The sequence below is a fragment of the Diadema antillarum genome, unplaced genomic scaffold (genome assembly GCF_040938485.1).
Source record: "Diadema antillarum isolate AM-2024a unplaced genomic scaffold, OU_Dant_1.0 scf00000015, whole genome shotgun sequence".
In the NCBI taxonomy this organism is placed as follows: domain Eukaryota; kingdom Metazoa; phylum Echinodermata; class Echinoidea; order Diadematoida; family Diadematidae; genus Diadema; species Diadema antillarum.
Window position 1 is genome coordinate 2684413 of NW_027270904.1, and position 17473 is coordinate 2701885.

A 17473-nucleotide genomic window follows, 5' to 3' on the forward strand; every position below is an offset into this window, starting at 1 on the left:
TTGATGACGTTGTTGTTGTTGTTTCATGACGAATAACTCTCTCTGGTGAGGTTGGCATCTCCTTTGAGACTTACCCGCGGCTTTGCCCTCTTCCCCGGGGGTCGTCTGCCTTGGTGCTTCGGTCTCGCCTTCCCGAGATGCGTCAGCGCTTCCGTGGACACGACCACGTCGTCAAACTAGAAGAAAAATTAGAATAGGTATACCTCATCATATTTATACGCTTTTATGACACGTTACGACGATTGAGAAGGTAGAATACAATCACGTATTATTACAGCATGAGGATGGTGACTGTAAATCAATGAAACGTTTATACCACGGGCGAAGAAGACGATGAATTGCATTTATTACAACCACACTACTGACACGTGGTGTGATTTGCAGGAGTGAAAATAAATTACAGTGTACATCTCATAAGAGTAATCTACAGGTTTGCACAGCCTCTCAATCTTACAATCTTATGAGAATACTGCTTTCAATAGGACACGATATTAATGTCAATTTGAGACAAATCTACGAGCTATTTCAAGAATATCAGAACAAATTGCTGACTATTAGTGATTTTTTTCTCTTCTCCGAAAAATGTAAGACATCTACCAACTGTTGTATAAGAAATATCAGTATATTGTATCAGTACATTGTATCAATGATCATTAATGCTTAAAACATAGCTATGACATGAATGCTTTGATAATATTCCGAGTCGGATGGTCGCAGAAGGAGACTTTTTTTCTTTCGAGATCCCGACGAAAATTTTCAGAAGAACAACAATTGCATTAATGAATGGAGCATCGCCAAGTGAATTTGGCTATCATTTAATATCTCAGCGGTGCGCTTAAACGCGGATGTAAAAATAATGTGCAGTCGCCACTGATGCACAGCACTCTGATGCCAAAATAAACCGCGCGAACTGATTTCAACTCGACTGTACTTTCAGTAGTCGGACATCCATCATCAATATTAATAGCCCTTATCCAACCTTTCATCGTTTTTTTTTTTAAATTCTGTTCTTTAAATATCTTGGTCCTTTTACAGCGACGTGCTAAGAATATAGTTTTGGCCTTAAATCGATAAACACTTTTCTTGTCTATTTTGTTTGTTTGTTTGATTGTTGTTTTTTTCAAATTTGCTAGCATCGCTTTTTCCTTTAATTTGGATTTAAAAAAAAAAACACCCCAAGACGGGGCATTATGTTGACCTTGGAATCAATGATTAACTATAGAAATATTCTATGACACTTGAAGGTACCACAGAAGCAGAAAGATGACATTCTTGCCTGAAATATAGATGAAGCTGGAAGTAATTCCTTAGAAATGAATAGCAGCCAGGCGAGTGAACTGTATGCTTCGGAATACTAGGGAGGTGGAACGCTTCCGCCTCCCTGGGGATACCCCGGTGAGGGCGCAATATACCAAGGATGCCAATAAGAAGACTCCTCTCCGCCTCCTTCAGCTACATCAACGCATTGAAAATTACTAATGCTGGTTCCGAGTCTTGCTGACATGAAAAGTGATGGCAATCTTCTTTTGCCCGACAATTGCTATAAACATACAGTATTCGTTATCGCGAAATCCAACTTGGGCAGATTTTTTTTTTCCCCGGGCGCCATTCCATAGCCACTATTATAATCAAAGGCAATTTTATCCATCTCGGTTTTCTATAAACAAGACCGGTCATCCATTTAGCAAATAAAAGCGCGGGATAAAACAACCGCGTGAAAAAGCCCCCGATTTGGTTAGGAATGAGTGCCCGCTTTCCCTCTCTATTTCTCTTTTCTTTCTCATAGGTCTCTTCTTCTCCTGTCATCCAATTTCTCTTCCCATGCGCTTTCTTCCTTACAGTGTGGCACACACTCATACACACAGTATCTAGCAGTGACTCACTATGTTTGCAGATAACGCAGATGAAACAGAATGCCATGATAAAGCGTCGCGCACACAACACACGCACGCACACATACACACGCACATAAGATCCCGTATATGGCTCACACGGGTTAATGTTTCCCCATAGAGACGTGTGTTAAAATTCAAAATGCAAAAAAAAAAAAAATTATAAAAAATAAAAAAAATAAATCTGTAAAATAGCTGGGAGATATGAGGTGTTTCATCTTCACTAACCTGAAGAAGTGAGATATACCCTTTCATCCATCAAATTTCTAAGAGAAGTTCTTCAGCTCAAACTCTGTCCAAGGGTTCGCAAAGACAGACTACCAGTTCTTTTTACTCAAAACATCACATATTTTCCGTACAGCATGCACCGATAGATAGTCCCTTCAAATTCCATGAGAAAAGCTTTCATATTCCAACCAAAATGCAGTTTGTAGAGGAATTCATACTCAATATTTGCAGCTATACATTTTTTTTTTTGGCCAAACTGCATTTCTGAATTTTAATTAATTTTTTTCTTCCTTTATTTTAGTATCTTTGGTACGATTTTGTGATGCGGTCAGGGATATTCCATTATATTTACAGGTGTGAGCCCTAAAACGTTGCACACACAACACACGCACGCACACACGATAAGATCCCGTATACTTCAGAGCATCCATGCCAATTCATGACGTCCGTTATCTCAGTCATCCCTCGTTCTCACCTCCCTGGTTATCTCGACAAATGAGGAGGTATGTGTAGGCCTTAATTATTTCTATGAGGTTTGGGAGAACACCATTCCAACGTGTCCCTTTGTTTTCGTACACCACCTCCTAAAGAAAAAAAAATCCCTTAAAATTTGTACGATATGTTTGACTTCTGAATGCCAACCACATCCCCTTTCTTTTTCGTTATCTTCCCTTCCTCCTTTCTCTCGTTCCTTTCCCTATTTTTTAACTCGTCCTTCCTCTTGCACATTCTTCTGCTACTTTTCCCTTGTGTCCTTCTCTTCCTCCCTCTGAAGATTTGTTCCGTTTCCTTGGGTCAATCTTCACATTTCTTTCTTCCACGATTCCTGCCCCTCTCTTCCAATTTCGGGATCTGTCCCTCATTAGACCTATCAGTTTTTTAAAATCATTATTTAATCATGCTTTCAATAAAAGCACATGCTCTTTTTATTAGTCTGTTCGCCCATCCGTCTATACCTTTCTTTCTACCGAAGGATTTTTTTTTTTTAATACAGGCGAAACACTTTCGGCCTTCATTAATTTTCCCAGTTACCTGTTGATAATCCTTTATTTCATTGAGGGATTTACGCGAAATATAACATTTGTGCATATCCATTCTTTTTTTTTTATTTCACTCCCCATATGGGATTCAGGAATCTAGGTTTTCATTTTACAAAATTGATTATAATGGTTACAATCATGCACTTTATAAAAACCAGTCATTCTAAATCGCCAATAAATCGAACGAAATTTTCGTTCCTTCAAAACATTACCATAGAACACAATCCGCTTTTGCAAGGTACGCATTGAATGCTCATGATAATGTGTGTGGACACATTTCTCACCACGAAATACATGTGGCGAATTTCATTAAAAACTTACGTTTCTTGGTACAAACTAAATAAGACTATTGAAAAGACAAATTCGTTAAAGCTAATCACGTCGTTGCGTTTTAATCAATCTGTGAGATGCGTGTAGCTAGTGGAGTTATGGCCCAAAATGGGTGATGGTGATTTCTTACTTGGATGACCAGCAATCGGCGTTTGTCAAGTAATTAAAAATAAAATTGATGGGACGAGAGAAAAAAACGGAGTTTTTACGAGTCAGCCAAAATCTTGGAGGCGTACGAAATTGACTGATGGGCCACGTATCTAGACTGTGCTCAATGAGGATGAATTAGTGAGTAAAATTAGTGAGTAAACTTCATCCTCGTGTCTTGACAGGATGTGATGAATGAGATTTTTGAAGGAAATTCACTTGTGGCTGGAAGAAAAAGAGATGGAGGAGGAGCTAGAGAGCAACGAGAAAAAAAAAACAACCGTGAAACCATATACCGGTAGATGGGTTGAATGAATAATTAAGACAAATTCATATCAAGTCATTTTGATCTAAATATCAATTTTGCAACTGTCACTATCTCTTCCATGAGATTTAATTCAATGAACTGACATAAAAAGTGAGATTTACTGCGCCGTATATACTCTGAAAACACACATCGATTTCTTATCGTACCCGCCTTTGATATATTATGAGAAACAAAATAATGTTAATATAAATTATTTCGCAGGGCAATGCGACGGAATATGCAATGTGATGCGAAGAAAGACCGATGTATGTATAACGATTTACACATAAACTATACTTATTTCAGTAACGATTATAATTCACTCCAATCCCGGTGGCAACACGCTACGTAAGTAAAGTGAGTGTTAATCGTAACAGCTATTGGTCTTGCTGCACTAATAAATAATAAGATGACCTAGATAATGATAATGACCAGTAGTGATAGTATGGAAAGAAATGATAATGGAAGTGATAATGATAATGGAAAAAGGTCATGAAAAACAATGCTATTATTAAGAAAAATAATGCTGTACATAAATTATAAGTTAGTCATTAATACAACCGGTTTCTCCACTGTTTGTTTCAAAACATTATACCCATATCTATGTTCAGTTGACCAACAGTGTTTTATTCAAGAACGAAAAAGGAATGCAGAAATCAAAATAAAGATACTAATGATTTTGATGAAAATTAGATGGCAACAACGATAAGGATGACAGGATGAACACGGGAGGGGAGGAAGAGAAGAAGAAGAAGAAGGAAAAAGAAGAACAAGGAAGAAAAGATGATGCAAACGGAGGGCCGAAGGGGAAAGTAGGAGGAGGAGGAGGAGATGGAGAGAGAGAGAGATTGAGAGGATGATGGTAGGAGTAGGGATGAGGATGGGATGAGGAGAGGAGTAAATTATTTCATCGACCGTCGAAACGGTGGCATTTTCTCGAGGCGCAGTGTTTACCCTTGACCGTTACCTTTCCCTCGCCTGACAGCTCCCAGCGCCTTCGCCACAACCTTCTCGCAATCAATTAATCGCTGCATCCCAGTCCCGTTTGACGGATGCGACCAATGATTAGTCTACGCCTTATCAGACAAGTGAAATGATAATCTAATACTATTTTGAGCGACAGAGAAAATCAACTTAGCTATACACATTACTAGTACAATTTTGTATTTAGTTTCTTTTGTACCTCAGAGTGAAAGGATGATAAATTGATGCGTAGTTCACCATAGAATATGCTGAAATCCATCCCTACTAATTCCAGAGTGCGTTTCTTTTCTCTCTAAAAAAAAACAAACAGTTTTCATTTCTTGACAAAAACTCGACACAATTTTCACGCACGCCCAACCCATACCTTCACCCGACACGAATTGTTTTCATGTGGAGCCTGCGACAGAGACTATTACGTAAATTTCTTTTCCCACGGGGTCTTGAGCAAACATAGCGCTGGGCTCGCGCGAAGCGGCAGGCAATTTTGGAGCGCGTACACTTCAATGTAGGTGGATTATGAAAATGAGATAATGACAATTTTTCAATGAACGGGGGACGCGCCACGCTGTCAAGGGATGTGTGAACGCCAGAGCAGACGATTTTAACCTTTTGTGTGCTTTGAGCGTCGATTAGCGCAGAAAATACCTTAGCATTGTACAAACTGTCATACGTCCCTGACACAGAAACGAAAAAAATCTAAGACCTGTAACAGCTGTGGTTTTAAATGTTGCACCACACCTCTTTACGTTCCATTTTTCGTTGACATTTTTGTGGAGCGGGATGACCCATTTATATTAATCAATTGTTGATCTATTGTTTACTTTGCATAATATTATGAAGTAAAACATATGACCACATACTATGAGCAGTGATATCAAGTCATTCACATTCTGTTACGAGTCAAAGTGATTACCCGTTTATTGGCCATAAGCCCAATCCAAATGTTCTCGTCATTGCACTAGAAATAGTTCGACCACTCTGATATCTAAAATTGAGTCAATGATACAGGTGTTTATAAAATTGGTTTAAGAATGTATCCAAACAGAAACTCTGATATGAGTCATTGTTTCCTTTTTCTTCATTTTTTTCAATGCAAGTGTGCAAAAGAAGAAGAAGAAGAAGAAGAAGGAGAAGAAGAAAAAGAAAATATAATAACAAAACTGCACCGTGTGTCATCCCTTGGCAGATTGCTCTGTGGAGCTACCTGTGTGCGTGGCACGAACCCAAACAATCGCCTTGATTCACTGAGAGCGGCCCCATTGCATTGAAAAACAAAGATTTACCAGCTGACATCATATAGTCATATTTTATAAAACAAATGACGCACAAGTTTAAGTTCGTGACGTTACTACAAGATGCAGCACCCTCTCAGATATTGTATTCACAATGTCGTGCAATATGTACTCGGCTTCGCCTTGTGCATGTTGCACCAATATTGTAGATATACCCTCGAGTTCGCTGCATATCCACAATGTAACACACTCTCACCTGTGCATTCACTCTTGTTTCAGTCGTTTGCTTGTTAGGTTTTGCATAGTAATGAATCAAGACGAGAAATCATTACATAAGAATAATGAAAAGGTAAAAGTCCTTGCAGTCCTATAGAACCTCTGAGGATGCCCCATAATTATAGTATAGAGAGAACAAATTATCCTCTGTCAGAGCGATTCTTAGTCTCATTACATAACAAGACGTAACTGAAGATGAAACCCTGCAGCCCACTGATTATGTGTATACGTCCTTTCACCGTGTTGAACGATGATTACTTTTCTCCACTCAACAGTGTTCTCCAACAAGATCATAATTATTGTAATCGTTGTGCAAAAGCGATGGTGGTGGAGGCGTTGCTCCTTCAAAACTGGTCCCGAGTTCTGAAAAGGTTTACGAACTCCATGCATTTCGTCTGATCGCTGAAAGTGCGATAAGTTCCGCTGTCTTTCTACGCATATCTGAAGCAGAACATGTGTGTCCTAAAATACCATTGTCTCTTACGCAATGCAGTTACCAATGGCAACTACGGAGACCAATTCATTGGTATGACAGAATAAATTCACGATTATAAAGAAGGCAACGCTGTCTGATTGTAGTGATGCGATAGTAGATTTTATGTATTTACATTGAAGTCCCTTTGGTATACACGTTAATCCCCAGTTGGCACTGAATACAGTTTTTGTATCCTCTTTTACATTTTTCAGATTCGCAAAAACGGTAACATACACACGCTTTGATGCATAACTTTATGAATATGCGAAGTTGGCATTTAAGGCGTCTACTGAGTCCGGCATGCGAAACGAGACACGCAAAGAAAAGAAACATACCAAGTTCTACATCCTACATGCAAAAGCACACATTGATACATTCGTAGAATACATTTGATTATCATGTTGTATAATCTCGGTGAAAACTCTTACCTCCGCAACCCTGCAGCTGATCTTGCCGTTCATGACGTCATTGATGACGTCGATCCACTGATCACAGTCAGCCGGGTCGGCACAACGGAATATTATCTGGGAAAAAGCGAAGGAAAAGTATACACATTGAGACGAAAAGTGAACAGACTGGGCAGCTTTATAACACGATGACCAATAATGAACAGGTATTCGAGCCTGCAACACTCACTGATCATTCAACCAGGTAATAAGGCGCGATGTGTAAGCAGACATACGATCCACTCACACCACGGTCCCACCAAGTGCACTTCATGTCCGGCCTTGACGGCGGTGTTTTGCTTTACACAAGATAGGTTTACCGGCAAACGCGCAAATAAAATAACACGGAAGTTACACCGAGGGCATGAACTTGAGCACAAGGCAGTGAATGATAACAAGATGTCCATTCAGGTTTCAACCTGTAGTTACCGTATCGTCTTTCTGTTAGTATTATGATTGACATGTGTGATAATAAACTTGACGGGTCTTCTCTCGCTTTGTTCTAGTCCAGCGAGAAATATCGATGTCATATACTGTTCTAATACAAAGAAGGCCAGAGACCATTGTACAAAACGATGGAGACAGTCATATTAATATTGATGCTTCTTATATAGGCCTAAATGTTATTCTGTCGGATCTCTGTCGGATTGAGTGATGCTCCGAATATCGCAGACAGATACTAGCAATTAAAGGGATGGTATAGTTATTAGTTGAGGTGGGAATTCATCTCTTAACATTTTGTGAGATAATTAGAAACCACTTATGAAAATTAATGTCAAAGATCATGCAATTACAGAGGTATTCAAAGTTTATGTGATGAAAATCGCTTTTGAAACTGTTGAGATATAAAAAAAACAAAACAAAGTAAACAAAGTGGTCCTAATAAAATGTGGGTCCCATCTTTTATTATTAAAGAAGTTGGACACCTGAAGCCCCATCTCAACCAACACTTTACCACCCCTTGGCTTTAGTGACCAAGAACAAATTAATCTAGAGGTTGTGACTGATCTCCCTCTCTCTCTCTCTCTGCTGTTGTTGTTGAAATGCACTGCTTATTAAAGTAAACGTTATGTCGAAGTAAATTCTCTTTTCATCGACAGAAATGCGCAAGGATCGTCCATGAGGCCAGAGAGGTGTCTCACCTCACTGGTGAGGCTATAGAGTTGGGGACACAGACCACAGCAGGCCTTGCCTGCAGCCTACTCCTTTCCTGCCGACGAGATAATACAAGAAATGTTTTCATGTGTCTTTTAGAAGTCATAACCCTCGAGCTTCAAGGAGAGCTAATTTCCGGACCACTCGGAAACCTTGTATTGACGTCTGACGGTAAAGTGTTATCTGAAGTAGTGAGGGTTTAACGCTGGCGTAGTTCCTCTTTTACTATGAGTAGATAATTATGATGATATAATGTGGCAGTTTTTTACGGCACGCGTGCAACGATCTCATTGGCCTGGGGACTAGGGGGCGACGTCTCGCGACGTCTCCACGACGCATCCTGGAGACTAGAATCAATTGTGTTCGAATCTTTCGAAACTTTTTCCAGTCTCCAGCTGGTCTCGGAGACGTCTCCGCGACGTTTCCATCAGCTGCGGCCGCGTGACGCGGAGACTAATTTTGTCCGCGACGTCTCCAAGATGTCTCCGCAACCTTGTGGAGACCCATGGCGCACTAACGTCAAAGAGACGTCTCCGCAACTGAGAGGACGTCTCGGAGAAGTCCCCGCGCTTGCCGGAAACGTCGCTACGACATCCTTGTGAATAAGTTGTCACCTTGTGTGAAGACGTCTCGGACGTCGACCAGGAGCATGGAGCCTCGTTGATGAAAGCTTAAGCCAAACTATTTTGTCGCGGCCCTTTAAAAGGCACCTGTTCATTATCATATAGATTACAGGATCCAAAGCGAGAGCTCAACCACACCCACGTCTGTTTGGTATATCGGTCTATGACAGCAAGTTCAACAAGATTTATCTCTTTCATGTCAAAGTTTCGGATAGAGATCGACGAATACGCACACAAAAGCACAAACACACACACACTTCCACACTCCCTCCGACACATACACATACTCACACATAGAATATGCATATTTATTTCAGGGTCTCGACATGTACAGGCACACTGGTTTACTTCAATACACACAGACATACAAACAGGCACACCAATAATGATCAATCACACACGGTGTATATGATAATAAAGAGCATACAGCTGGCAGTGAAAGCAAGCGAGAGAGCCGAGATTTGATCATGATTTGTCTGTATGAGAGAAATGTGACATTCATCTTCATTCTTCGAACGTATAGGTAATGACGCTATGTTAATGACGACTGTCGCGGTGTCTATCCGATGACTCTGTGTGAACCGTTTCATATTACTATACCTCGTGAGTATGTGAAATGAATAAACAAACAAAGTATCACGTGATAGTGTTCTGGTGAATGAAAAAAAAAGAGTCATTTTCACGCCATGATGTAGGGATGAGCTTCATCCCCCATAGATCTCGCTCTCTTTGAAGTGATTTGAAACGAAGCGTTGGCGGTCGTATAAGGCATTGTACATATCAATGACTAAAAACACCCCAAAGGACGTGTGACTTGCATACGACTCGCAAAATCTGCGAAGGTCGCCGATCCATGCGGCTTGGAAGTAGTAGATGAGATAAACGAAACGTTCTTCTATACTCATAGAATACTCGTCTGTTACACGAAACTGAGCAGGGGCGAGAGTTAATGGATAACGACTAAACTTGGGACATCAATTCATCATAATGCAATAAATAGGCCTACAGAACGCACGGTTCAGACATTAATACATGTACACGCTAAAGGAGATACGTCACACTTCCTTAGTAGTCCGATAGAGTCGCAGTTGTGCTGTATAGCAGTTTATTGGAGCTAACTTATTGGCTCGTTACCAAGGAGAGATTGTTATTAAGAAGCGAAAGCATAATCACACGCCTTCATTTATAAACAGCTGGACTTTTGACGATAACTTGCTGCCAAATTCAGGGACTTTTCTTGTTTGGGTCATGTTTGCCGCGTTTTTCCGACTTCCTTGTCAGGGGGAAGTTGGCGCTTCCTTTCGAATTCTGAATCGCGTGCATATCGTAAAATATATGAAACCCGTGACCGGAGTCAAGGGGCTCTCCCAGAATGCGTTGGATTTCAGACCACCAACCGAAATGAAATTGATATTCAGTTCCTTGGACCAAGCAGTGAGCATAGGGTATGATGTCCTGCAGCTATTAAGTGACAGTGTTACAAAAATCAGGCCTTGCCATAAGAAAGAACTCCGATCACTGCCGATAGGTAAACATTCAGCCAGGATGAATCATTATTATATACCGTGAGGTATCCAGGCGAACCTTTAGTACCTCCTTGATTACACTCAGCAGATATCAAGACCCGCGCTCTGCCCCCTCCCACCTTATTTGCACAATACATAGGAATACATAGGGCGTATTCACCTTGCCCCCCCCCCCCCCACTTTTTTACCCCGGAAGTGAAATCAGAAAGTTACGCTGAAGGCCTTTTCGCTCTCTCTCTTTTTTGTTTTGTTTGTTAGCTGATGAAACCCGGAAGTGGCAAACTGCCCCCCTTAAAAAAAGATCAAACCAAAAAAACAAAAAATCAACCCCCCCCCAAAAAAAAAAAATAAAAAAAAAATAAAAAAAAAATAATAAAAAACGTGGCGCCGGCCGTTGATATATACGTGTGAGTGACAATGAGTAAAATGTAGAAAGGATAATGTATTCTAATGTGTGTTGGGGGGGGGGGGGGGGGGTGGGGATTGGCATAGAAATCGAGACTAAAACCCAAGGGAACACGAATATGCGTCGCTATACTTTTTGCCCTCTGTCTCAGAGGTGTATATACATTCAAGCAACACATTATGCAAACAATTTGCGGCAATGCATTTGTACCTTCGTTATGTTAGCCCGTTTGCGCTTAATCTGTCTGGCGTGGAAAGTGGTTAAGCTAATTAGTAAAATGAAATTATTGAGAAAATGGGCCAGTGACAGGTGACTATACCCAAAATGGCAACGTAGCACATTGGTCAACGACGTGGAAAAACAATGACGTTTGTTGCTGCTGCGGCACAACCACGGAATCTGATCTAAGACAAGAAAACAAGGAAATTCCTGCCAGAAAATGCCGGTCTTTTGAAGTTGTAGAGGTTAAACAAAACCACTTGACTGGGAATACGATAGCCAGGCGTTTTGCAATGTATCCCGCGGCATGGTCGGATTAATGTCTTGATTTCAAGGATCCTCACATAAGAGCGAAGCAGATGATATCAAAATGAAAACAAGCTTCCGGTTATCATGCCTGAAGTACTGTCACTCATGTGCGAGTCTTGTAACGATGGTGAAACAGAATAACAAGTTGCATGCTGGCCACAGCAACCTGGCATGAAAAGTGTCTTGTATATAAAGAAATCGCATAAATAATGATAACAATGATAAAAGGACAAGGGGTCGTTAAAGGGATGTACAGTATTGGTGGAGATGAGAATTGGGCTTTTAACTTTTTGCGAGATACCAAGAAAACACTTATAATACAGAGCATACCATTTTAAGAGAAATTCAAAGTTTATTTGATGAAAATCGGGTTTGGAATGACTGAAACATCCAAAAAACAAAGTAAAACAAAGCGATCGTAACAAAGTGTGGGTCTCAACCAAAACTGTACGATCCCTTTAAGATCAGAAATCATACGCTGTCGATCAACCTAATGCTACAGTCACACACGGCCGGGTCACAAAACGGATTTGATCCGGGTGAAAATGAGCCGGATTAGTCCCGGAATGGAAGGTAATTTATGCTACAGTCACACACGGCCGGATTTCGAACCGGGTCCATAAGGAATTAAAACCGTATCTACCCGGTTCGAGCCGTAGAGTAATATGATATAAACTTTCGAATCGGTAGCTAATAATTGGCAGTATGCAGGTCGAAAAAACTTCACAATTAAGTTTCACCCATTTTCTTGTTGGAGGTGACAGTCACGTGATAATCACAAAGTAAATCATGTGACATTCACAAAGTAAATCATGTGACAATCACAGGGATTCGTTTCTTTGCATTTATGCTGAATCGATCAAGCAAACAGCCGACTTTCGATCGTCTGCTGTATGGATTACGGTCGCGAATTTTTAATTATGATTCTCGATATAATTATCGTCACTGCGGTCACTCACTTGGTCTCTTCACGATAAGTACGTTTAGGCCTACTTAAAGGTCCAGTTTACCTTTGGGAGTAATGATTTAAAAAATGCAAAAAACATCACACTTGATGGATATGTGTTAGTAGGTCTGTTGTATCACAAAACATCCTACCATATGAAATTTTTGCAATAAAGCCTAAAATACAAGGAGATATCAATATTTTTCTCAATAAACCATAACTGTAGACGGTTTGGTCTGGAAGCATTCTTATCATAACTGTTGTTCACATTTTGTGTTTTTAACAATACTTAATTATACGGATTCAAATTCTTACATTGGTTGTTTCAATCCCTAACTCACATTTTAGAACTATTTTGAAGCACTAACGCTGGGTTTTTGTTTCATCTGCAAATTGTAAATCATGCGTTTAAGTCGTCTATTTCTGCAGTGTTTTGACTTTAAAAAATAACTGCTCGGGATTACAAACAGACGATATACGATACAATAATTATGCTAATGAGTGTCATCTTTCGTTTTTCGTCTGCTCCTTGTCTGTTTGTTTGTTGTCATTTCGGTTGTTATTTTGTTGGGGGGAGGGGGGTCAAGCCGATGTGTGGCTTGGATGACAAGCCATTTTGGGCTCAGTACATGCATTATAAGTGAGAAGTGATTATATATAACGCAAAACTGCTTGGTCGTTATATCAACATTCAAAATAGGAAGAGGATATCTCTCATGTCGAGACAAAAAAACGCTGCGCCTTGTGTGTTTGCTTTTAGTTTCGATTCTTATCGCGTTAATGACACATGTCATGTATCTATCATGCCTCTTCATTGGTCCAAGACTTGTATAGAAGAATGTACAGCTTCAATTACACTTGCCCTATCTTGCACTATTGACACACACACACACACACTCTCACACACGCATTTATTAAACATTAACTAAGAAATTTATGTACACGCAATGACAAACCACTGACACACTCAATCACACAATCACACACTAACCTCCCTAAGCTCGCCTATACATGTACGTAAGAAATATCCTGGCACATAGTGTTCCGGTAACCTTTCAATGTGTTCAATATGCTTATGCCAAAGTTTTGTAGCTGTATATCTACACGAATACTCATTTCATGTTTATCTTTGTTCGGGCCGCCATCCAAGTCCAGCTCTGTTTGTTATGATGGCGATCACGCACATATTTTTCTTTCTTCTCATACTCTCGAATAACCATGGTGATACGCATTTTTCTACCAGGGAGGGGAATTTCCATATCCCTGTTGCTACCACGTCATGTCTTTTTTTCTTTTTAAATCAATAATAACACCCAGAACTATCCTTTTAAATGGACTGTTCTTACAGTATTCAGTCTCTCTTATTACTTGAAAATGTTGTCTCTCATTCGTCACTGTGCTCGTTCCTCAAGAAGTAAAAAAAAAAAAAAAGCCAAAACTGAAGCGATCAACACGTGACGTTGATATTGAGAAATAGTGAGGAATACTCGGGATAATTACATTCTAATTTCTTCATCCCCGTCAGTGGTCATAGGAATAAGGAACAAAGGTGACGCAGGAAATCTGTCTATTCTCAATATACAAATAGTAATTACAGGAAGTTTGTACTATAAAATTCATAATGAAATTAGCTGCTGAACATGGATGAGTAGGTATATATATTTCCTTTTCACCTCGTCAATATATAGCCTTCATCGAGAAAGCTGGATAATCATACCCCGTGTCCTCATGCGACGTGCGGATATGAAACATTGGGTAAAGTGAATATACTCTTTTCGTTTTGCCTGAAGGATACAAATTCGCCTTATGATTTATATGCATTAGAACAAAGAATAATTGCGTTAAATATTTGCCACAAAATGAAAAAGCTACCTAATTTCGATCGATAATGTTAAGTCACTGGAATATCTACCGGGGTCTTTCTAACTATAGTCGAACTTCAAAGTACGATCACTTGCTGTTGCTTATTAGCAGCTGTCATTTTCATTCGACGAAATGAATCTTTTCACTAACAAAAAGGCGAGTTGAAATAATATTTCTCGTTCTCCCATTTGCTACTATCATTATGTCGACAGCGGCACTGAACAATATCGAGTTCAATGGCTTGCTGTGGTTTTATAGTAATTTTTCCTTTTTTTTTCTTTTTTGTATGGGGTTGTGCTGCCGAATTGTATTCTAAGTAGCTCTTACCACTTCACCCTCTGCACCTATGTGTAAATATCTGTTTCTCCAGAATTTAGCCAAGGAAGTTCCTGGTTGGCAAGAAAACATTCAGTAATGTGGCAAGGAGTGAACAACATGGATAAAAAAAGAAGAAAACCACAATATACTGGCGTCACAAAAACAATTACAAACTCACGTCATTTTTATACAGATTTAAAAACTCATCGTCAACATCAGGCGCTACAAATTGTATCGATTTTGACTTCCTTGAACAGGTCACCACAGCAGATGTGGTTAAACACTTCAAACGTGCGATGTCACTCTATCGTTACTGTATACGTTCGTGATCTGATCTTCCCTATATTGTACTGTGGTGTAGGTTTAGCAGTCAGAGACATCGCCACTACACACGGAAGATAAACATGTAGTAAGTGTGTACTAATAGAAGATGGATAGAACGAGGAATACCCCCGTTACTAACTCCATGCCTTTCAAAACCAACTATCTACCTGATACCGAAAGGTATCTTCCTGAAAGAATAAGTCCAGGACAATTATCCACAAATCTTGTAAGGATATTTGTCAGAGAATTGATTGTCAGTGACATGCTGAGTATTAATTTTAGACTTGGCATTATTGTCGTTGTATCTGTTCACAATGAGTGAGATATCAGGGATCACTGTCCAGGTGAATAACTGACCATAATGAGTCAGGTACAGGGGTTGTCATGGTAAGTGGGTAGGCTGTCCACAATGAGACAAATACATACCGACGATCACTGTGCTATAAGTACTTCCGATTGTTGTTAAATGGACAGCACAAGATTCCCTAGAATGGGCATTAACTTCCTTAGGTGCACATTCATGTCCTTGGGAGTGGATGTATTTGGAGGGCAAGCATTTTTTTTTTTGGTGATAACTGTCCTCATGGGGGGGGGGGGGGGGTATTTTTCCTGCAGTTACGAGTGGACAATCCAGCAGGAGTCTGTTGGGGAGCAATCTATCCCATAATAATTGTCCCGATGAGCAGCTGCCTTCAGTGGGTCGGTCAGAATCTGACCAATATACAGACGTGTATTATTCCATGATAATAGTAGGCCTATTGCTCCTGAGGCCAATAGTCCAAGACAAAGCTGTTTCTTTACGGATCAACCGCCTTGCAGTAGGCCTAATTGTCTGGGAGTATATAGTAGCCCTTGTCACTCGGGTCAGATGTCCTGGAACTGTCTCTCATGGTGGGCAGATATCCCTGATGGGCGGACTACTTTGTCCTGGTAAATAATTGTCCTTCCCCAGCCACCTTCAGGTAACTATGTCCTGACAGGCTGGTACTGTCCATGTCGCGGGTCAGATATCATGGTGTATATGTCTTATCATGATTCAAATTCAAGTTGTTTGATTTAAATCATAATAATTATTATCATCATCATATAAATTATAATTGTAATATCATAATCATAATATAAATTCAATTATTATACTTTTATACTAGGTCACTCTTAAGAGTAGCTTTCCATATTGGATGAACTGACATGTGTTTGCGATAATCATCCGAAGGGGAACTTTCAACAATGAAATCAAGGACTTATTGTCTAGTTGGTCTTTTATGCACACGATATATTTAGTGCTTGACGCATCTGCCACCATTTTGACATCATACACCAATCGAACACGGAAAAATCCATGCAAGACACAGTTTTTCTTTGAGTGATAGTGATAAGAATTGGCTGTCTGATATATTGTATGAAATCAAAACATAAATTTCCCGGCTCCAGTATTATTGCATAGTGTCATATATAGGCATTATATGGATTGGTGTATAATTACAATTTACAACGCTGATATCACATTCAGTTGCCAATGCATGCAACATTACTAACTGAACTTCTGCCATAATTGAGCATTTAAGGTGAAAACATAATTAATTCGTGGAAATAATACCGTATCTAGGGTCTTGGAAAGATGAGAGAAACCCAACATGCAAGGTTAATGTAAAATCAACGACTTCATTATGAAAATATGCAACTACTTAAAAAGGGGCTGAGGTTAACAGCATTAGATTCAGGACATTGAGTAATATGATACAAGCAATTCGATCTCTCCATAGAGAAAGTGCAATGTACATAAAACCAGTCAGGGTCTCGTTTGAGTATAGGGGGACTTGCGAGCATAGAATCAGTTTCTATTGTTGTTGCATGTTTTCTGAGCCGTGCCGAAGGGGATAATAATCATGTCTGGGAGAACGTGTTATAGACCGAAATAAGCATTTAATAGCTAGAATTTAGTTTTGTTTTGTTTTACACTGCCGCCATAGAAGCAATGGATACTGACTAATGGCTGCTAACTAGAAATCATCCACAGGACCCATGGCTTTAAGTCCCCATAAGGACTTGACAATGAGGATGAAGGGGCGGGGCACACACGGCTGCTCTCTGAAGACTCGAATCTCTCCTTCAGGAAAAAAAAAAGTCCTTCGAAATTGCCCTCAATCTTCTTCTTCTTCTTCTTTCTTTTTCTTTTTCTTCCTCCTCCTCTTCTTCTTCTTCTTCTTTGCTCAGACTGTATGATCCTTCGTTATGTCAATTCATTCATGACATTCACTTGCTATAACAAACGATATATTCATGTATAAACACGTCCATAATTTGCTCCCCTTTTTCAAATGGTCTTGATTACTAATAAACATTATTTATCCATACCCAAGCTATCGTTCTCAAGATTTTCATCCAAGCAAGCCAAAGCTCCCATTAGCTCAGAAATCAATTCGACTT

General features: G+C 39.8%; 1 protein-coding gene across 1 annotated transcript in view; it reads right to left on the bottom strand.

Annotated features, from left to right (window-relative positions):
- The window catches only part of LOC139723806 (uncharacterized), a 31233-nt gene that overhangs the window by 6628 nt on the left and 7132 nt on the right, over positions 1-17473 (bottom strand). Inside the window, exons 3-4 of the mRNA XM_071635016.1 lie at positions 7340-7435; positions 75-176 (exon numbers count right to left, since the gene is read on the bottom strand). Coding sequence (XP_071491117.1) covers positions 75-176; positions 7340-7435 — 198 coding nt within the window. The remainder of the gene's footprint in view (positions 1-74; positions 177-7339; positions 7436-17473) is intronic.